The 23,439-nt window shown below is 35.7% G+C and overlaps 4 protein-coding genes across 4 annotated transcripts; 1 reads left to right on the top strand and 3 right to left on the bottom strand.

The window, feature by feature from the left end:
• The first annotated feature begins 7,407 nt into the window (after positions 1–7,407).
• On the top strand, positions 7,408–8,237 carry LOC111894291 (uncharacterized). Its single transcript, XM_023890370.3, has one exon. The coding sequence runs from the start codon at positions 7,460–7,462 to the stop codon at positions 8,099–8,101; it is 642 nt and encodes a 213-aa protein (XP_023746138.1). The 5' UTR covers positions 7,408–7,459; the 3' UTR covers positions 8,102–8,237.
• A 3,476-nt stretch (positions 8,238–11,713) lies between these two features.
• On the bottom strand, positions 11,714–13,006 carry LOC111894305 (RNA polymerase II transcriptional coactivator KELP). The gene is made up of 3 exons (XM_023890383.2): positions 12,545–13,006; positions 12,012–12,117; positions 11,714–11,926 (listed from the first exon to the last, which is right to left on the bottom strand). Exons 1-3 carry the CDS (start codon positions 12,878–12,880, stop codon positions 11,832–11,834), a joined length of 537 nt encoding a protein of 178 aa, XP_023746151.1. The 5' UTR covers positions 12,881–13,006; the 3' UTR covers positions 11,714–11,831.
• Positions 13,007–15,405: 2,399 nt separating this feature from the next.
• On the bottom strand, positions 15,406–16,640 carry LOC128132576 (uncharacterized). Its single transcript, XM_052769174.1, has 3 exons — positions 16,335–16,640; positions 16,004–16,267; positions 15,406–15,696 (listed from the first exon to the last, which is right to left on the bottom strand). The coding sequence occupies exons 1-3, from the start codon at positions 16,538–16,540 to the stop codon at positions 15,660–15,662; spliced, it is 507 nt and encodes a 168-aa protein (XP_052625134.1). The 5' UTR covers positions 16,541–16,640; the 3' UTR covers positions 15,406–15,659.
• Positions 16,641–16,819: 179 nt separating this feature from the next.
• LOC111894257 (F-box protein SKIP8) lies at positions 16,820–19,777 on the bottom strand. The gene is made up of 3 exons (XM_023890330.3): positions 19,065–19,777; positions 17,357–17,553; positions 16,820–17,267 (listed from the first exon to the last, which is right to left on the bottom strand). Exons 1-3 carry the CDS (start codon positions 19,503–19,505, stop codon positions 16,979–16,981), a joined length of 927 nt encoding a protein of 308 aa, XP_023746098.1. The 5' UTR covers positions 19,506–19,777; the 3' UTR covers positions 16,820–16,978.
• Positions 19,778–23,439: the final 3,662 nt, after the last annotated feature.

Below are 23,439 nucleotides of genomic sequence, written 5' to 3'. Positions count from 1 at the left end.
ATAATTAGGTGTGGATTATATAGGTTGTATGATCCAAGTTGTTAGTTTGTGTACAGGAGTCCAAGGGTATAATGGTAAAAGTCATGCTTCATGCCTTTTTATTGAATTAAGGATTTTAGATCGGAAGGTTTTAAATCATAAGAGATTAGATGGGATGGGAGGGTTTTTCATTACATTTCTGAGCATATAAAGAACACTGAAATCGGATTTGGGATACGGAAGTTTTGGCCATATTAGAAGTTAGGAAGGAAATGGGTTTTGGCTGGTAGGGCATACAACATGAAAATGGTCATGGTCATCCTTTGAGCATGTCGATAATGCATATGGTATGTCGGCGTACTCATGTGAATCTCAAACCCTAATATTTGGGTCTTGGACCCTATTTAAAGACCTTAACTTATTGGAAACCCTTCTTATCTTCAGCCTCCATCCTTTCTAACCCTAATTTCGAAACTCTAGCCCCATTTGTGAGATTATTGAGCCTTTAAGTGATTTGGAGTGTTCTTGGTGCATCTTGGTGAAGAAGGAGCTCATTGGAGAAGTGTTGGTTACGTAGGAGCTTGTAGATCCAGACCTTGTTCACTTTGATCTTTCTTCTGGAGGTATAAAGCTTTAATCTTGATGGTTCTTTTATGTTGATCTAGCTTTAGGTTATTTTATGAGCATGTTTTGGTCCCATGGTTTGGATCTTGTGAGTAAAAGTTACTCCAAAACCTTTGAGCCTCATTTCTAGTCATTTTTGAGGTCCTTAAGTCATAAACATCGGATCGTGATGGTTTTGGTACAACCATGTATATGTTAGTGGCCTTTTGGTGAAGTTATGAATCTAGAGCTTTGGTTTGGACTCCATTAAGTCATGCAAAGTCATAAAGTCAGGAACTTTATGAATTATCCTTTATAGTTAGATTTAGGATTTGGATGATTTGGTCTTTAAGCATTAAGACCTTAACTTTGATTTTGGGCAGCAAAGCAGTACGTTAGGCATACTGGAGTGGTGTGTTGTGTGTACTCACCAGAATGTCTGTATTGTTTATTTTGGGCTTTAGATCACTTAGGGTTTTAGGCCATGTTTGGAAAGGGTAAAATGGCATTTTACCCATAGTATGATAGAATAAGAAGTGGCCCATTGGTAATGGGTTATTACCCTAAATGTTGATTAGGATTGATCTTGTTTATGTTTAGTGTGAGAAGTCGGGGTAGCAGTAGCCCGAGTGTATGTTTTGTTGACATCGGATTAAGGTGAATCTCCTCACTATACTCGTGGGTCGAAGGCACCAATTTCGGCCCATTGGAATATGTTATGAAGAATGTTAGCTATCTTTATGACTCTTGCATGGTATGTTGGGCTGGGCCCATGAGCATGCATGTAGGGCTAGTCCGAATTGCATGAAAGGTTTGGGCCCATTGTATGATGGGCTAGGTCCAATTATATGTTGGTTTGGGACCATTGATTAGGAAGGGCTAGGCCCATTATTATGGGTTAGGTCAAATGTGCGGTCTACGCTCAATGATATGTATGGTATATGGTATTTTAGAGAACTCACTAAGCTATGTGCTTACAGTTTATGGTTATGGTTTCAGGTACATCTAGTTCAAAAGGAAAGGGCCCGACGTGACTGTACAGCATCCCCAAAAGTTTTATTCCGCAGTAGTTGTTTATGACTTTTACTCTAATGTATAAATATTGTTTTTCACATTGAATGTTTTTAGGAACAAAATGTTGTATGGATTAAAGTTTTAAAAAAAATCTATGGATTTTCGGGACATTACAGACTTAGTTCATAAATCATAGGTAACTGAATATATAACACAAGTACAATGATAAACAAAAAGTAGTTGTATTCCATCTTGAAGTTTGAATACTAGTTTTTTTTACAAATAATAATAGAGTACGTGAATTACCTTATACATGTAGGTAGATATAACAGAAACTAGAAAAACTAGGTCGACCGAAATCCGTGACCATTCTGTCACCTGAAATGTTTGTTTAGTGATTTCCTAAGAATACATGTAGTTTTAAGGGTCAACACAATGTTGGTGAGAGTTACAGATTTTATGATAATGTAGTAATGATCCTTTTAAAATGACCAAAAAAGTATTGTCTTCATAATTAAAACCACATCTATTAAATGTTCCATAGATAACTTTTTGGAGATACCTTTAAAGCCAAAAAGTATATTACTTGTAAGTAATTCCATACTTAAAAGGTTTTTTTAGAGAAATTGTAAGTAAATCCATACTTAAAACTTTTTGTAGAGAAAGAAATCAAATCCATGGTTTGTAAAGAGAGAAACAAAATCCTTGGTTTGTAGAAAGAGAAATCAAATCCATGGTTTGTAGAGAGAGAAACCAAATCCATGGTTTGTAGAAAGTGAAAGATCCAGTTAATGTTTATAGTGTGTCCTATAACTGAGCTATGTGACTGAAGTACCTCGTATGACGCTTCATTGTACATCGTAGAAATGACTGAATATAGTAATAACCCCCTTCAGCATGACCGTCATGGTTGTAGCTAGCAACCACAAGTGGAGATGTCAACCTGTATAGATCTATACATATGCATCTTGCTCCTAGGATTAAATGTTATAGTGGTGTGGGTATACTAAGTGTTTTTACTTAGGTAATGGATAGTTTCTCACTATAAAATCCATTAAATAATATACACGAATAACCCACCCTATCTTATACGTGGATAAGCATATGCAGCGTAATCATCGAGAGTTGATAGCCCTAACTTAGACGTGGATAATCATCCGGGGTGTAATGATAGAGAGTGAATAGCCCTAACTTATACATGGATAAGTCACTAGGCAAAATGATTTACGTTGAATAAAGTTTTACTATAAAAGTCGAGTATGTTTGATAAGTATATACATAAAAGTGTATGATATTCGCTTCAATAAATGGTAAATCTCATAGTAATGTACACAAGTACATGTATAAATTTCAAGTCATTATATATATATATATATATATATATATATATATATATATATATATATATATATATCAAGGTTGTAGAAATCGCTCGACGTATGTTAATCGGTGGAGGAGGAAAGTGGGAAAAGTTTAAAATTCTCTTTTGTATGACCCAACTGCCATCAACATAGTGGGCAGTCAAACTTAGATAACCATCTGTAATGATTGAGGTCCAAGCATCAAAAGTCAAGCATATTCTACTAGGACATCTAAGCAACTCATCACGAAGTCTTTTTTGTTGAGTAGTATATAATTTTTTGATATCAGACTTTGTTGTGTCCCTACAAACAAGACTTGCTTCTGGTTCCAAGTATTTGCAAAAATTTCTAACTCCTTCATACTCAACAAAAGAGAATGTCAATTCATGTCTAACCATATCATGAGTCACCATTTCCCGGAACATTTCATGACTAAACTTTGGATTTCTTGTAGCCATAACACCATTGTTGGAAGAAATCATATATTGACTGATATCTCTAGTATTTGAGATATTACATGAATCTCGATGACGGCGTAGATTACTTGTTCCATTTTTGCTTTCTGTCTGATATTTTGTCCCACATTTTTTGCACTTACAATATAGGGGCTCATTTGGTTTTTGTGGGAGCATTTCAAAACTTCTCCAAACATCTGAAGTTTTTTTTCCTTTGCTTTGTAGAAGTACTCTCAACACCTTATGATACACTTTTCGGCCCAATTTCTTCAACTGAATCATCACTTCCATCATTAACATCCAAAGGATTGGTGTTATTAGTATCTTCCATAACTCTCCTACAATGAAAAAAAGGAGGAACATCAACTATAGAAACAAATACACAGATTACAGATACACTTCAAATACACTGATACACATACATAGATAACAGATTCACTTCACATACACAGATACACTGTTCACTGTTCACATACACATATACACAGATAACACTTAACCTGTAGTAGATGGAGGATAGACCTGAAGAGAATATAACACAATCACAAATACTCATACACACTGAGGAAATGCATCTTATAATTGGAAAACACTCGTATACAAACACAAACACTTATACAGATAACACAATCACAAACACTCATACACACTTCATCTTTTGATTGATAGCCAAATCGGAAAACTGAGGAAATAATCATGTAATCGGAAAACTCAAAACTGATACAAAAGAACGATTGAAGAAACATACCAGAAGATCAATCGTATTTGCACGACTCACGTTCTGTTTCACCGTTGTGGGACGTCATTTGTGATTTCCACAGTTGATTACAGATACACAAATCACAGAGTAACATAGGTGTCGACTATGGCCTATGGGAGACCGGGAGTCCGAGAGACTGGAAGAGGGACTGAGGGAGATACGTTCAATCGCAAATCGCTCATACAGATACATTCATAGGGGCGATGTCTGAAACGTGCTTTGAGTTAGGGCAAAAATCTGGAAAATCAAATGGTTACAGAATACAAACTTACAGGTTAGTAAGTTAAGACCTTAGGAGTTACATTTAAAAATATATTTTTTTTAATTAAAAATATAAACGGGTTGGCGGGTCAACCCATTTATTTTTTGAGAAACTCATATATCACCCGTTTAATAAACGGGTTGGCGGGTTGGCGGGTTAGCGGGTTGGCGGGTTGAAAAACTCAACCCAAACCCTTTTATTTCGCGTCGTGTCACGGGTCGTGTCGAGAATTGTCAACCCTAAATAGGACCCTAGAATGTTGTCTTTATAGACTGTTATATGATTATCTGATATAGGTGCACATGTTTGATTGGTTATGGGCATTCCAACCTTATGGTTGTGGGCCGAGAATATTCCATCCCGAGGATGATTGGACTCATAGTATGTGGGCATTCCAACCCGATGGTTGTGGGCCTGGGGTATTCCATCCTGATGGATCATTGGACCCATAGTATATGTTATATATATGTATTGTGTGTGTGGGCATTCTAACTCGATGGTTGTGGGTCGAGAGTATTCCATCCCGATGATGATTGGACTCATAGTAGGTGGGCATTCCAACCCGATGGTTGAAGGTCTGGGATATTCCAACCCGATGGTTGATTGGACCCATAGTATGTTGGCATTCCAACCCGATGGTTGAGGGGCCTAGGGTATTCCATCTCGATGGATGATTGGACCCATAGTATGTTGTTTGTTATTGTATGTGTATTGTTGTTTGTATGGGTATTTTGGGGGTAACTCACTAAGCCTTCGAGCTTACATTTATCGATTATTGTTTCAGGTACAACGAATGACCGCGGGAAGGCGAAGGCGTGAACGTACACTTCCTCGATTTATGATTATGATTTCTGGGAACTCTGATATGAAACTATTTTAAAAACACTTTGTAATAATTCAATGGTTTTTAATTGGTTGAAAAAAGTTTTAAATTGGCTTGAATTTTATGGATGTTACAGGCTCGTTTCGAGCCTAGTTTCCAAGCTCATGCTCGTCTTGTGGGAAAAATAAGAAGCTCGAGCTCGGTTCGTTTTGTTTATCTTGCGAGCCTAAATGAGCTTAGGCTTGACTCGAGCTCGTTTCTGGTTTTTGGGCTCGTTTAATTTTTTATCATATACTCAAGGGAATAATCCAAATTCCAACTTCATAACATACATTCATAGATTCTCCATTTGCATTGATTTAATGTCTAAAATATAACCAAATATAAGAACATAAAGAGTAAAAGCTTAAATTACAAAAATAGTAGTTAAACTCCTAATTACTGAACGGCTAGAAATAGACAAATCTTCCTCTATGCAACCTCACTCCTCAGATACAAAACCTGCAAAATGTACAAAGGAATCATTTTTTGAAATATTTTTCAGATTAAAAATTTATTGTTTAACACATCTAATTACCTTCAATTACTTTGTGTTCACCTCATGCAGTAAAACTTCAATAGGAAACTCCTCCTTCTACAAAATAAAAAGGTTGAAAATTAATAATTTAAACTATTAAAATAACAATTATAATGTGGTTTTGAATTTTTTAAATATACCTTTAATTTTTTCTTGACTCCATGAACTTGCCCAATCCAATCTCCTCCGCAAATCAACGTTACCGTGTCTGAACCCAGTGAAGCTCGATATGGATCAATAACTCTACCCCAACACTAAAAGTTGCTTTAGATGCAACAGTAGAAATCGGGATTGCAAGTACATCTCTAGCCATCAATGACAAAACACGGTACTTTAACTTGTGTACATTCCACCACTCTAAAGCATTAAATGATTTCATTCCTCTTTGTCATTTCTCCCTATAAACACCTTCTTCTAAATACATATCAAGCTCTGACTTTTCTGGTCTCTCCAAATCTACAGTCTTTATGAACTCTCCAAACGCCTCACATTCACATCCAATTGATGTACCTTCATTCAACCCTAAAACATTTCTTTCATGTTCGCTTCCATGTGTTGCACATTCCCTAACTAATGTATCATGCATCTCTAAATACTCTGAATACATCAGACTGTTTTAAGGTATACGAGCATGAGAAGAAAATGTTGAATATTTGGAGAGCATCTCTAAATACTCTGAATGCATCAGACTGTTTGCTTCCAAAATTTGTCTATTGTTGGCAAAACGGGTATGTCAGAACTATAAATGCTCCATGAATATTTAAAAGCTTATGTTATAAAGTTATATTGAAAAAAGGTTTGTTACTTAAAAATTGGTGTAAATTACACGAATGGTCCCTATGGTTTATGATAATTGGCGCATTTGGTCCCTAACTTATACTGTTAACTCGGAAGGTCCCTATTGTTTGTTTTTGTTACACGTTTGGTCCCTGTCATACATAAAAAGACTATTTTGTCATTGATTTTTTAAATAAACACACCTTCAACCCCACCCTTCTCACCTTAACTTACCTATCCCACCATTTTCCCTATTTGAATAATAATCGTTTTAGGTAAGAGAGGGACCAAGCGTGTAACAAAAAAAACAATAGGGACCAAGTGCGTAACTAAAACAAAAAGTAGGGACCTTCCGAATTAAAAAAAATAAGTTAGGAACCAAACGCAAAAATTACCCCAAACCATAGGGACCATTCGTGTAATTTACTCTAAAAATATAAATAAACTACTTGTATTCTCTTTTAAACTTGTATCATTTTAAAAATACAAAAGTTATTAAAATTACATTCATGTCACATGAAAGTTACCCATAAAAAAACATGTACAGTTAACAATTGCCCATATGGGTGGCGTCATTATGAGTATTTAATTACCATTTTACCTACAATAGTTTCGTTGAACGTGATAGTGTCGTTTTTAATCATTTTATTCTGTCTAGGATCACCTAAACTTGATGCCTTCCCAACGGTCTTGTCCCATAATTATATGATTAATTCAAATTTAAAAAAATATTTGTTTGTTTGTTTATATTAGTACGTGTTCATCTTCATCAAACTTCAATTCAGTCTCCTATATATATACACAGAACACCATATTCAGGTTCCTAATACAAACAATCAAACATACACATGGGCAATTGTTCTTTCAAAGGATTCGATGCATCTCTCGCCCCGATCCATGTCATGACAAGCTCGGGTCAAGTACTAGAGTTTTTTAGTCCAAAACTCGTCTCAGAAGTCGTCAAGGGCTTTCCAAGACACGGGATTTTCAAAAAAGACCAATTACTGTCGCCATTAGATCACTGTGAGCAACTCATCGGTGGTCAGTTCTACTATCTCTTTCCTTTGGCCCCAGAGGAAAGAAACCTTCCTCCGGCACCAGACGAAAGAGACAGAAGGAATGAAGAAAATGCGTTGATTGAATCGGAGCCAGTAAGAATGTCGACGAGTGCGGTGGCGTTGCAACTTGTGACGAAGAAGCTGAGTGATGGGTCGGGATTTGAAGTGTTGCCTCCGCCTCGAAAGGGTGTATGGAAGGTGAAATTAGTGATTAATACGAAACAATTGGAGGAGATATTGTCGGAAGAAGTGAACACTGAGGCGTTGATTGAGCAAATGCGGGCGGCGGTGGGCTCCACGAAGGTGGTGCCGCGGTGGAGCAAGGGTTATTGGGGTGTGAAATTGAAGCCGATTCTTTGCAATGTGTTGAATAAAACGGTGGTTGATGACGGTTTTTTATCACCAAAGTCGGTCACTCCATTGTTGCAGTAGGCAGTAGGGAGGCTAACATCGAATGGAACTTCTTATTCCAAATTTTATGTAATATCAGTCATGCTTTCTTCTCTACTGGTTTTCCTTCAAAGGAACCATAACAGCCTTAAAGCTTACACGATCCAAGATTATATTATTTGATTTTTCTTCTTTTTAAACCCCTAAATAAGTGTCTAAAAATGTTTTAATAGGTCTTTTCCTTCGATAAAATGTCATAATATGTAGTGCTTTTCCCGACACTAAAAACATTTAATATGGATTTTTTGTATTCAATACGGGTTTTTTCACATGTATTGAAATTATTAGAGGATTTTAATAAACCTAAAATTAATATACCAAAATTAATATAGTTCATTTCTAACATATAACATGTCATATTTTCTAACATTTGTCCTGTAAAATAATATACTAATAATCTATATTTAAAAATAAATAAATAAATATGTAAATTGTTTTTTTTTTTGAACGGCAGATGCATTAAAAAATAATAGTTGAATATCATTTGCCGCCTTGAGAGAATAACATTTTTTATTGTTGATTAGAAAGCATTAGAGCTTTCCAAATAAACCACACCGCCATTACAATAGAGTCCAGTTCTTTTTTCTCTTCTTACTACTTGCCAGGATCTTCAAAATCGAAATCAAATCCCCCAATACAAGTTAGAGATGACGTAAACAAGTCATTTCACACACCAAACCAATTCCAATTATGCATTGAAAAAAAGCATTTAAAGAAGTCATGCTCAATGGATTCCACATCACAGCCACACCAATTGCAAGACAACACGTTAATCATCCATGTTGATTTGGTTATCTATGTATTTCGTCTCTTTTTGTTTATTCAAACGATTCTTAAAGTGATGGTTTGTTATGGTTTTGTCCCCGGACAAATAGAAAAAGTTTTATCACCTTCTGATTTTTAGAGATTTTCTTTTTATTGTTTTGATTTTTTTAATGAGATTAATATAAATGTGCCCCCCCCCCCCCCCCCCCCCCCCCCTTTTAAACATGTATCACCCTCATCTTTTATTTAAGAACACCCAAAAAAAAAAAAAAACTTCATCGTTCCTATTTGTCATCGGAGCGGTGACCTTCGTTCTCTTTGCCACTAAATTCAGTGACCTTATCGGGATGTAAAAGCTTTGAAAAACACATAAAAACTTTAAAAAGTAAACTTTGGTTGGCCGGTAAAAATGATTTAATAGGGTAATATATTTCTCATTTTGTACACATTTATTCCTTAATATTTTTATACACATTTAGTCCTTAATATATATATATATATATATATATATATATATACACACAGCATATTTACGTAAAGCTTCGATCTGACTTCCTAAGGCTCGATTATGACATAAAGCTTCGATCTTTACGTTCATGCATGGCATATTTGCTCCATAATGCCAATTCAAGCTCCAACAAGGGTTAGATGCACAAGATCTTATCTCTAGCTCAATAAAGTTCGGGTCTTTGGACTCACAAGACCTCCTACACTCCAGATCTGAGGTTTCAACCACAAATCATGCTCAAATGAGTCAAATGACACAAAAGGGATGGGAGAAAATCCTAGAAACTCCCTAAACCAAAATCTCATAAAGAAACGATCAAGTTAGCATGTTTGTACCTCCAACTAAAGCAAAACTTTGATGAACCTCTAGATCCAAAGCCTCCTCTTGATCCAAGATTTAATACTTTCCTCTTCTCCTTCAAAAGTGCATTAATAACCACAAGATTAGCTCCTCTCTCACTCTCTAGCTCAAGTGGACGATTAGGGTTTCTCTCAAGGGTGTTAGGTGACTGGTGAGGCAGAAATGAGGGCTTAAGGCCCCTTTAATAGGTCACAAACCCGGGGATTTAGGGTTTCCTCACACAACACCAACTCGGCAAGTCGGCTCTCTGACTCATCGAGTCGGTCATTAAACCCACATGACCAATTCAACTCTACTCGATGAGTTGGGCACACAACTCGTCAAATCGCTCAGTAAACCCCATATATATATATATATATATATATATATATATATATATATATATATATATATATATATATATATATATATATATATATATTATACTTGGGAGTCCGGATGTTACATTAATGATCTTTATATCCATACGATCTCGGATTTTCGATTTTTTTTCGTTTATAACTATTTTCATGTATTAGCAACACCTATTTCATCTCGGCAACACCTACTATGTATTCATATATCTACCCCTGTCCATATGTTTTTTTATGAATGAATGTATGGATGTTTTTTTATATAAAATCATAATTAAAAATATATTACATTTTAACAGGAGTAATCTTAATGAAAAAATGAGCACGTGGATATAAAGATCGTTAAAATCTGATATTATATAAAAAAGCTACGATGTTCAGAATACAAGACCTTAGCCAAACCACAAGACCCACGCAACCCAGCCGAGATCATGTTGGACATAAATATCAACAACCTCACACAACTCATCAATGATTGTCTCACGTAAGATGTCATGAGAAAAACCTAAAAAATCATTCATAAGTACTTAATGAGTACAAAAAATAACTTATTTGAAACAAAAAAAAAATTTAAGGACTACATATGTACAAACATATTAAAGATTAAATGTGTACAAAATAAAAAAAATATTACCCTATTAAGTCATTTTTACCGGCTAACCTGGAGTTGCCGATCATAAAAACTGAATCTATACATTTTAACAAGTTGAAGGGGTAAATGTAGACAAAAAAACTCAGTGACTAAATGTATGTAAATCAAATACATTACCCTTTTAAGTCATTATCCCCTTACCAAATCTGACTTTAAAACTCATCTAAAAAAAAGCATCCTCTCTCTCTCTCTCTCTCTCTCTCTCTCTCTCTCTCTCTCCATGCCTTTACAATCGACTCTCCACTTCTCCACGTCGTCTCTCTCCGGCCTTTTCTCTGGTCACCTCCGCCATCCTTTGAACTACCTCCGACCAGCGCCATCCTCCTGCCCTTTACCACCTGCCCTGATTAAAACAAAATGCGACTTTTTTTTCCTTTTTCCTTCTTCGACACATTGCCTCTTCTCCTCCCTCCCACCCATTCTCCTACCTCTCCGATCTGCAGCTGTCTGCTCCCTCCGCCACCGGTCATCTAATTTCTTTGTAACATTTTTATTGCAAGTGTGAATGAATTAATGGTGAGGTTTTTTTGTTACCATTTGATTTGAAGGAAGTTGCAAGTGTGAATTTCAACTAATTTCCTTTTTATGTGATTATTTAATTTGATGTATGTGCAGCTTCCATTTTTTCTTAATCTGTGAGATCGTGAATTTGATTGCAATTAAGATAGAAACATTAAAGCAAATGTGGTGCTTACATATCACACATGAACGAACCCGAGATAAAATAATACCACCCATCCGAATAGAAAAAAAAAAAATTAAATGATAATAATACCACCCATCCTATGCTTAGCTTATAGCAACAAAAAAAAAAACAAAAACAAATACAACTAAAGTCAGTTTGGTTGATATGAAATATAATGTGAAACTCTGCATTTCATCATCAGAAAAATCAAACTTCTTTTTGTCCAATTTTTTTCATTCTTTCTTTGATTCCGGTATTCAAAAAGAAATCATATCTGCAACTCTAAATCTGGATATTCATAGGCACAAAAATAAAAACAGTCTTCAAATACATTTAACTATTTCCGGGTTCTACCAACTACAAAATATTTGCTTCAAAATTAAAAGTTCTTAATTCAACCTTGCCTCCATTTTGTTGATGGCTTTCTCTATTGCAGGTACATTCTTGCTGAAAGTTGACCACTGCTCAGCAGTCAAACTGATACCTATAAACAACAAATCAATTCTATGAACAACAAACAGATCACAGCAGAAAAAATATGGCAACATGGATCATGTATGTGTTAATACCTTTAGAACTAGGAAGCTCTTTACCATCTTTTTTGTAGTACTCCCTTATAGACACCAAATGTTTTCCTTTGAATTCAGTAAGAGTCACCCTTCTCTTATCTGACAGCTGCAATATAAAATATTATTATACTCAACATAATTACAGCATTTGGATTTCCCCCAAAATTCATGTTATACGATTACTAGCTCTCTAATTCATGAGTAACTCAACTGGATTTTATTAACGAACTACACTGAAAACTTTTTTGATTTATCCAGATAATTCAAATTTTAGGGTTGTGTGTAACTGAAGGGTAAAGTGTAAGAACATTATGGACCAACAAAGTTACCATCGTACAGATGTTAGGGTTTTTGTTGAAATCAGATTAGGATTTAAGTTCCAAACAGTTAACGCCAGAAAATTTTGAAATTAATCAGAAATATTTGACGTGAAGCAGATAAATACATTTTATCCCCAAATTTCAAAATTGGGGGTGTTTAAGAAACCAAATTAGGGTTTCAAACAGTAAGAAAAAATTCTCAAACAAACTTACTCTGCAGAAGATAAGATCTCCTTCTTCGTCGTATTCCTTATCGCCTTTCTTCCTCTTCTTCTTTTCATCCTCGCTATCTTCTTCTTCTTCCTCCACTTCCTCTGGTTCGTCTGCTTCGACCGCCTTATCACCAGCCTCTGCTTTCGCCTGTTGTTCCTCAAGGTACGTCTGGACGACATTTCGAACGAGCTTCTTCCGTTCAGACACCGATAAATCCACTCCGAGCTTCTCGGAAGCTGCTTTCCGAACTTGGAATTCCGTCGTAGAATCCATATCTGAATCCTTCAGCACCTCCAGCACCGTTTCCTCAATCTTCTTTGCCATTTCGGGATCCATAATTGAATGTTAAGATGACTCTTTCGTTTGTTGCCTCTCTGAAACAAACTGCAACCGATCAAACACTCGTCTTCTAGCACTAATCTGGGAAATGTCCGAGGATACTTCCAGAAGGTATTTCAAGTATTTGAAAGTTGAAATCAGACATGAAAATATAAATCGGCCTAAACCATTGCTATAGATTCTGGGCTTACACTTTGGCCCATTCATATACAGTTTACTAAAAATCGTCCATTAATAATCAGATACGTTAACTGATTCTTAACAAAATAAAATTGAAAGATCTTGCAAATTACTACAGTTTCACAGATTTTTAGTAATAATAATCGATAAAGAAATCTATCAATATCTAGCAAATGAGTGTCTCTGCACAAAATGGCATATATTTAAAGAATTTTGTACGAAGATGATACGTTTATTTGGCGAAACGTCCTAAATAGCAATTTTACCTCTTATGATATTTAAGTAACTTATTTTGTTAATCTATCCCTAATAGCAACTAATCTATAATTTGTCCAAAAATAAGAATATGCAACTTGAAATTTGGTTACGAATTATCGTTTTTGCAGAGTTATTGAGTTGAATGCTTATGTAACATATGACATTTTATTGGTAAAATTTAATACCGTGTGGTAAAATGATAAATAAAATTATTTTGATTCGGCTTAGTTGACCCTTTGTGCATATGAGTGTCCCACATAGGATGTCATATGACCAAAGCCTAAAAAAACCAATCATAGAATGTGTACGAAAATAATAATGATTTATTTTACAATAAAAAAACATTAAGGATTAAATATATACAAACTAAAAACTCAACCTGAATAGCTGGTCACAAAGATTGAATGTATACAAAACAATAAATTTAAAGACTTATTTAAAAGAAAAAGTTGTGTTTGCATGGGATTTGGTTATTCAAGCTCAACTTTATTGAGTAACCATTTCACCCGACCTGTAAAGGAATAAAGTTGTTGTCCAGTAGAGTTTTGTCTCTCATATCTCGTAATTAAATAAAAAAGAAAGTTTTACATAGACGTAGCGGGTAAACGAGCAACAAACTGTGTCGCAACTCCTTTTTGTATAGCAAAACTAATTCTTTTAAAACGAAAGTATCAAATGTAAAGGGTATAAACATGTGTTGATTTTTCATGCACGTTTTCTCATGTTTTGCCACTTTGTTTGATGCAACTTTTAAAGCAGCTTTCCCTACAGTGAAAACCCCACTCCCCAAGCCCACAAGAGGGAAAACCACTGTTAGATCCATGCATGCATGTTTTCCTCCAGCCCATCCAAATACTAAAACATCAGTTGGTCTAGTGTTGATATTCCTTCCAATGGGTCAGTCAGAAAATTCACAGGTGTCTTTTACTTGGCAGAAACAACAACACGATCCCTAACCAGATCATGTCAGTACTTGAAATCCAGGAGCTCTTTACAATGAACTGCATGCTCCCGAAAGGAGTCCAAGCATGCCTTGCGACAAACAGGGCAAGTCTCGTCAACCGAAAATAAAAGGATCATAAGGCGATACTTGAGGATGACATGATACTCCACTGGCGACATATGCTGGCCAAGACCGTCAATAGGAATAGTCAAAAGAAAATCCTGAACACGTGGGGCCATTAGACACTCAAAAATTGTTTTCTGCCTAACCGTCATGTCAAAATAAATTTACATGTCTTGAACAATTTTACTAAAAATGACACTCGCCAATAAATGTTGGGCTTTTGGAGGGACGGTGTCCTATTAGTGAAACCGCTGAAATCAAAGACCGGCATCTTATCACGAAGACATGCCAAAGATTTATTTTACAAGAAAAAACAATAAGGATTAAACATGTACAGAACAAAAATTATGTTATCCTATTACGTCATTTTCCCTAAATCAAAATTACATTATCATGAACGGAAGAGAGTGCCTAACAAAGGTAAGAGGTGAGGATGGATTGGAAACTTAATAACATAAAGAATAAAATAAAGAAACAAGAACTATATATATATATATATATATATATATATATATATATATATATATATATATATATATATATATATATATATATATATCATCCTCCATAACATTTCTTTTTTTCATTATCCTCCTAAGCTTAGGTACTAAACCTCTAAAATATATAGTTTTAACTTGTTTAATATACCCGGTTTGGTTTCACTTGGTAAATATATCATCCTCCATAACATTTCTTTTTTTCATTATCGTTTTACCATCTCTGTTTTTTTTCCTCCATTATCGTTTATTACTTCACCCAAGTGAACATTACTAAACCCTAAACCCTATTGTGTCGATCTTGAATTTACATCTTGAAGTATTAATCGTGAATCCAGTAACCATAATCTTTATAAAGTAAAACAATGTATTTTCAAGAGGTTTAGTACCTAAGCTTAAGTGGGGCTGTAATGTGTGTGTGTATATATATATATATATATATATATATATATATATATATATATATATATATATATATATATATATATATATATATATAAAAGACTAAAGATGCTACAAAATAAAACAAGGACTATTGACATAGTTGTCTTCACCGTTCAATAGTTCTGTCAAACAAGATGGACCTAACTTTGTCTACAAATAACAACATATTTTAGGTCATTTCTCATTGTTGTCCCATACAGGCTTTACATATTGTGATATTGGCATCATTCATTTCAGATATACACATAATATATGATAACAATCTGGAATTGATATCGTAGCCCTATCCCATCGAATTGAAAACAACTTGTTTGAAGATCTTCTCTTCTCTTCATCTCTTAAATTTCCTTGGCCCTTGTTTCTTGTCGCTGCAAGGATGTATGGGTGTCAAAACTCAAAACTATCATCAGTTGGATAAATAAAGTAAAGAAGGTGCTACTGGTGTTTGACATGAAGTCAAACTCGCTACTATAAACTACAAACGTTCAAATTTGATATGATCTCTGCACCTTAGTAAAACTAAAAGTCAACTGCATTGAAGTTTTGTAAATTGTAGTCCGAACCCAAAACTTGTTTGTGTTGTATTTCCAATAAGATTTGTTGAAATGGTTAATCTGAGATTATCATACTTGACAAAGAAGCTAAGTTGGTGATAAATGATAAATCCACAGCTACCTTGATTGAGTTTCTTCAGTGGCTGCGGAGGAGGAGGTGGTGGTGGCGGCTGAAATTCTTGGGACACTCCCAAAGCCAGCAACTTCATCCATGCTCTGGCCTTGGCGGCGGTAGCGACCGCCGGTGGCCACAAAATCAGGGCAAGGCCTGTAAGCCTTGATAGGCCACCAACCAAATCCTGGTACGGTTGCAATTCCACCTTGAATCCTTCCTTCACCATTGCATCCCCACCCTATCTCTGCTTTCCCACATGCCTTACAACCTCTACAACGTAATTCAAAATTAAATTTCTTAGACATTAAATTCATATGAAATTATATATGAGAAATACCCTGATTGGTTAGTAAGGGTGTCAGATGAGCTACTTTCTTCTTCTTCTTGTTTATCGACAGTGGAACTGGAAGTTGAGGAGGAAGCTCGGCCTCGGAGGAGGATAAATGGAGATTGGGCCCGCGAACTTTTAGAACCAAAAGAGGAAACAGAAATTGGGTATTGATGGGGAGTTATCGGAGCGGAGAAGAGGGTTGTAGCAGCCATTTTCGGTCTCTCGCTCTCTCTCCGCCGTGAAAATTGGGAGTTGAGGCCAAGTCGAAGGGAACCGTATCTTGAATCTTATTGTGAGGTTGAGAAGAAGCGGCTTAATTTTTATTTTCTTTCAAAAGCAGATAATATTATTTGGCCTAGGTTATTTTTTGTCTTCCTTTTAAAAATAATAATAATATAAAAAAAAAATGATGTGTATTATTCATTAGTCATTAACAAAGGATCTGTAAGGTGATTAAGCTGAATCATTAAAATGCATTTACCCATCGAAAAGAAAAGAAAGAAAAAAGTTCCATATACGATTATCAGATCGAATCCAAAGTAAAACAAACATATATATATCCTTGAATCCTAATTAAAACAACTCTGTACCATTTTTCCCTAAACTCATATAAAAAGAAAGAAACTCTTGGTTGCTTGTGTTGTCACTTGTCAGGGGGGCAGCATGAGCATCATAGGTTGCGGTTGATCTGCAGCAGCATTAGCAAGCATGAGAGAGGTATGATGATGAACCATGTACCACTGGCCATTATGAAGCTCAAACACATTCGTCACATTCAGAGGCCTCTGCTCCATTCCTACATAAGCTTTCATTGTCACCCAAGCCACGTCACTGAGCACCCTTGACCTCACATCCCTCACCTCAAAATCAACCCCTGCTTCCCCTGCTTCCGCTTCCCAGTTAAATGCCAGCTGCCAGCTCCCTATCACCCCGTTATACCTGTGCGTAGTCATATTTTTTGTTAATAATAATTATATAATGAGAATGAGAATAATAATAATCAAATATTCATAGCTGAGCTGACCCACCCGGTAAAGAGCTCCCCTGAGGCATGAATACATTTCACATAATCTGCATTAAGCCAAAGCCGACCCATGTCTGGAACAGATCTTTCTCGAATCATATCAAAAAATTGTTGATTTATATTCACAATTGCTCTAGTAGCTGCGTAGTACGCCTTCCATCCATTTGCAGGTGTTACACTATCTTGTTCCATTGTAAAATCCTGCCAACAATAAACCAAAACAGGAATTAATCAAATTACTTTTTCTAACATCTTTATTCTTTAATTAACCACCACATCACCATTCTTCCAAAATGAAATCTATCTATATATTATTTAAACCAATGTTAACTTCCATACTTACCATTCAATATTCACACCTCACTTTACAAACAAATCTTATACCATATATTTCCATCTCTCAACACTTTAATTAATTCAAAACCTACACAACTTCTAGGAACATATTATATGTCTCCCAAATTATATTTGAGGCCACAAAACGCAAACGCATTTCCTATATGTATAAGAAATCAGTAAGGACTAAGGAACATCTTCTATAAACAGTGGATCCTCATAATTAATATATTAAAATCAAGTTCCTTTATCGAGTAGATATCCATATCAAAGTAAAACACCAACAAATTGAAATAGTAATCGGAGGAAACATGACTTCCATTTTCAGAAGATAAAAAATCGGATTATGATATTAGACATACATACTTGTACAGTTTCAGCAAAACAATCTCTATTCTCGTCTCGCAATCAAATACCTGTAATTTTCTTTCAGATCAATATTTTAATGGATCCAAAAGACCAATTTGTCGGAGAGAAGTCTAGAAAAAAAAAACCTAGATAGGAGGGAGGTATGTGTAATTATGGATACAAGACACATGGCTACAAATACCATATGTGTCCATTTGCATTAACTTAGAGAGTTAGGGCAACGGTTTCCACGTGTCAAACACACTCTATTTTTTCACTGTCTATCCAAACAATTGTGCTATCATATGTTACACTTTTTGTTGCATATTTATTGGTTCATATATACAGCTGCAAACTGTATGGAACTTCAATTATAAATTCAAATTGATTGCCTTGTTGTTAATGGCTGCATACTTGGCAAACATCATAAATAAATCAACATAAAACTAAGCTATATACAGTCTCACCAAAGCCAGTATAAGAATTTCAAATTATTTTCAGCACCAAATAAAATAGCAAAACCCTATATATCTCAGTTTTGAGTGTCCATTATACCCTTTGATGATTCCAAAGCTTTATCTGTGGTACCATACTTGACAGTTGACACTCAATTGCATAATTAAGATGCAGGACAACAACAAATTTTTAGTCAAAAAGCAGACCAGAAACCTAACCGAAAACATATATTATCCAAATTCAACTCGATAACGACAAATGATGACAACTCACAGAGTTTCTAATTATAAGAGGACAGGAATCCAAATCACACAATAGCATAAATGTCTGTCCTTTCCCCTAGAATTAGGCTAATATATGCAATAGCATACACATGGCAACCAATTGCACCAAAGATCCTCAGCTATGCAAGGGTTTGGGATAGGCAGTTTTTTCCTTTGCCTTTTGAAAAGAGGCTGTTATTGTAACTCAAACCCAAGAATAAAGAAAGTTTCACATAACATGCAGCAAACTATTAAGCAGATTATACGAAATACAAAGTAATTTTGGGAAAAGTCTGAAAGGATAATAACCTTATGATAAAGGGCCTTCCAAGCATTATCATCATTAGCAGCCCTCCGCATGGAAGAATTGGTCATTGACAGCCTACAGAGACTAGGATAATCCAAGTAACTCAAAGCATGTGTGGTGATTTCCGGAACTAACTGTTCCATCATTGACGCACCTATCATCTGTTGTCGCTCCCTCTCCACCATCACCACCTGTCCTCCACCGCCTCCACCATTCATCATCCTCGCCGTCGCCGTAACAGCCATAGAATCAGTAGCTCCAACAAACCCCTTAGAATTAGAACATGCACAATTACAAGCCTTGGTTTTATCCGATTGTGAGAATTTGAGCAATCGGAAGGGCAGGAGTGAGACGAAACAACAGACTAGAGTCACGATTAGGGCTAAGAAGAGAGAAACAAAGGGAAAATCGCCGTTACCGGAGAAAGGAAAGGACATCTCCATTGACGATATTCATAACACATGAAAACTTCAGCAAACATAAACCCTAGAGTGAGATAGAACTCCTTGTAAGGCGATGATATCACACTACCGCTTCTTCTTTTCTGAAAAACCCTAACGTTCCGGTGGCATGAGGTGCCAGCAAGCCGCCCTGAAGAAGAAAGGGAGATTTTAGAAAGGGAGAAGAGACGGAGGTTTAGAGAGAGAAAGGGCCGGTGAAGACGACCTGTAACTGACGACGAGAGTATGAGTAACGCTGGTTAGTCATGGTACTGTCTGTGTTGGATGCCGTCAATGGTTCCGTTAAGAAATTCACACAACTTTGAAGGGTGATTTTGTCTTTGCAAAAATCAACATGTATTATAAGAAAGTCAAACACGCCATATTCTCCACGTATATTTGGTTTTAAATAGTTAAATAAGTAACTAAAATAAAGACATTTGTGATGCTTAATTTTAGTCTACAGGGAGTTGTTTGTGCCATAGAGTCGCTACCTCGCGCCACCCTCGACAAACATCGTTTCATGTATGGTGTCAATTTATGACACGACACAACAAAAATATATGAAACGAAACGAAATCAAATTCGAATTCGTGTTTGTGTCAAGATTAAAAAACACGATGTCGTGTCGTGTCGTGTTCGTGTTCATAAATCGACACGAAATTGACACGATTAAGCATGTGGTTGTCGGGTTTTTCGTGTTATATATACTAGTTGTGAAACCCGTATATTATACGGGTTGATTAAAACAAAATGTTAAATAGAAATGATTAAATGAGAAGTTTATTTGAATTTGAAATTTGAAATAAATAAAAATTATGAGAAAAAAAACATGCAAAAAATAAATAAATTAAAATTATTGTTTAGTTATCAGACCCGTATACTAAACAGTTTAATTATAATAAAATGTTAAACACAAAGGTTTAAACTATAAATTTATTTGAAATTGAAATTTAAATTTAAAATTTAAAATTTGAAATTAATATCATTATGGTAGGTTTAACTTATGGAAACTAATTAATTATATATTAGAAATGGAAAATGAAATAAATGACAAGTGGAAAATAAATATATCTCTAAATTATGACAAAATGACATGTGGCGAATTGAATGAGAGAATGACATGTGGCAAAATCATTCTTATTTATTATGGTAGATTTAAGTATGAATGAAATACACTAATAGTTATGTCGTGTCGTATTATCGTGTTTTAATTGGTTCGTTTTCGTGTTAATGAAAAAAAAATACGACATCGTGTCGTGTCGTGTTTGTGTTATACAAAACATTGTCGTGTCGTGTCGTGTCAGAAAAAAAACACGACACGACTGCCCGATTTGACAGCCCTAGTTTCATGGTTTGTGTCAAGGGGCTTGGTAGGCGTATAGCGAGTAGGGATGTCAACGGGGCAAACGAGACGAAGAGTGCATCCTCCGCTCCTACCCTTGAAATTTCTCTATTCCTCCGTCCTTGCCCCGCCTCTGAACTGGCCAGCCTTCTTACCCCGTCCTCGCCCCCGAATCCCTCTTATTACCCCTGCCCCTGGCCCCGACCCCTGGGTGATTTTTGGGACATTTTTTTGGATTAAAAAATGTTGTTTGGGCTAAAAGAAACTATTTTTTTAGGGACAAAACTGCACAAATGGTCCCTATGGTTAGCTGAAAATTGTCACCTTAGTACCAAAGGTCCAATCTTTTCATTTTGTTGCGACTTTGGTCTAATTTGGATTGAACTTTTTTATAAAGACGATTTTGCCCCTTGTTATTTATTTTTCCATTTTTCTTTTATTACCAACAATTAAAAATAAAACAAAAATAAAATCTTTCTCTCTCTCTATCTCTCTCTCTCTCTATCTCTCTCTCTCTCTCTCCCTTTTACTTTTCAGTTTCAGAGATTTTCGTCTCTTTAATCTCTATCACCACTATTCCTCCCTGCCCCAATATTCTCTTTTTTCAATTAGAGGTAAATCTAACCCAACAAATTGAGAGATTCACAGTGGAATGCTTCTAGCAGGGTTCATGTCTTGAAACTTTCTTTAAAGAAAAGGGATTCAAGAGATACCCATTTCAAAATCATGTTGGAACCATTGGCATCATCCTCTCCGTCTTCCAATGAAGATAATGACAATACTTTTGCAACAAAGAAGAAATCTGAAGAAGAAATGGAGCCCAAACCATTAGTTTGGTGACTACAGAGAAACACCTCCGGAACGGGGATCTATACATCGGAAGCTTTTCCGGTAACGTGCCTCACGGATCTATGAAGTATTTTTGGTCTGATGGTTATATGAACGAAGTTGATTGGAAGAGAGGTAAAGCATCTAGACTCAATCTTACAAATCTTGAAATGAGAAGGGCGGCGGGTTACGGTTTTATGAAACGATAAGGGTGACAACAAGAGGAGATAGATATAGACAGATGAAGGGGAAAGATCCGATCAGAGTTTGGCTCAAACTGACCACAATTTGTTCTCCCAACTTCAAGTCACCAATTTTGAGCTCCTATTGTGGCTTCACCATCACTGGTCTTTCAGTCATCTTTTCCAAAGCCTCACATTCTTCTACTTTGTTCCCCACATTCTTTTGACTGCCAAAAACGACTTGATTTAGACTAATCGCCTCAACCCCCAAACAGCCAGACCACACAACTCATCAACCACTCAATGATGGTCTTGGTACTATCATACATTGGAGAGTATGGAGAAAGATTAGAGGCATGTTCTGTATCAAATGCAAGGGATAGTTGAAATTTTAGGATCTAAGTTGTGGGTTAGTTTAGAACTTATTCTTTTTTATTTAAATATGTGTGATTGGGAGATGGGGTGTTCTTGATTGAGAAACAATAAGGTGATTGAAAGTTCTCTGGTTAAAGAGAGAGAGAGAGAGAGAGAGAGAGAGAGAGAGAATTATGTGGGTATGTGTATGTATGTTCTTGAATGTTGAAGAACATTACAAACCAATAAATGTGTGTGTTATGGTTGCTCACGAGAGAGAAAGAGAGAGGAAGAGAGAGAGAGAGAGAGAGAGAGAGAGAGATTTTATTTTTGTTTCATTTTTAATTTCTTTTTAATTGCTAGTAATAAAAGAAAAATAGACAAATAAATAATAAGGGGCAAAATCGTCTTTATAAAAAAGTTCAATCCAAATTGGACAAAAGTCGCAACAAAATAAAAAGATTGGACCTCTAGTGCTAGTCCAAACTTTTTTGGACCAAAGTGGCAATTTTCAGCTAACCACATGGACCATTTGTGCAGTTTTGTCTTTTTTAGGTGACAAATAATTATTTGAGTAAATTACACAAATGGTCCCTATGATTTGGGGTAATTTGCGTGTTTGGTCCCCAACTTATTTTTTTTAACTCAGAAGGTCCCTACTGTTTGTTATTGTTATGTGTTTGGTCTCTACTGTTTGTTTTTGTTACACATTTAGTCACTGTTTTACCTAAAAAGACTATTATTTAAATAGGGAAAATGGTGGGGTATGTAAGGTAAGGTGAAGGGGTGGGGCTGGGGGTGTGTTTATTTAAATAAATTAAAAAAATCAAGGGCAATATAATTTTTTTAGGTAAGACGGGGACCAAGCATATAACAAAAACAAACAGGAGGAACCTTCCGAGTTATAAAAATAAGTTAGGGACCAAAAGCGCAAATAATCCTAAACCATAGGGACCATTCGTGTAATTTACTCTAATTATTTATAGCATAATTTTACATGTTAAAAATAAAAATGTTATGGCATCTTAAAAACATTATACTAACAACTTAAAAACATGTTTTTTGTTGAATTTTGGAAGGCTCTCGATTGCCCACCCTTGCCACTGCCACCGCCCCCGAATTTACAAAGGGGGGTAACATTGCCTTGCTCTCGATTTTTTTAATAAATACCTCCAAACGGGACGGGACCCCCACGAGAACGGAGTCCCACGGGAATTTTTGACATTCC

Source organism: Lactuca sativa, chromosome 3 (genome assembly GCF_002870075.4).
Source record: "Lactuca sativa cultivar Salinas chromosome 3, Lsat_Salinas_v11, whole genome shotgun sequence".
In the NCBI taxonomy this organism is placed as follows: Eukaryota; Viridiplantae; Streptophyta; class Magnoliopsida; order Asterales; family Asteraceae; genus Lactuca; species Lactuca sativa.
This window is presented reverse-complemented; position numbering and strand designations above follow the sequence as displayed.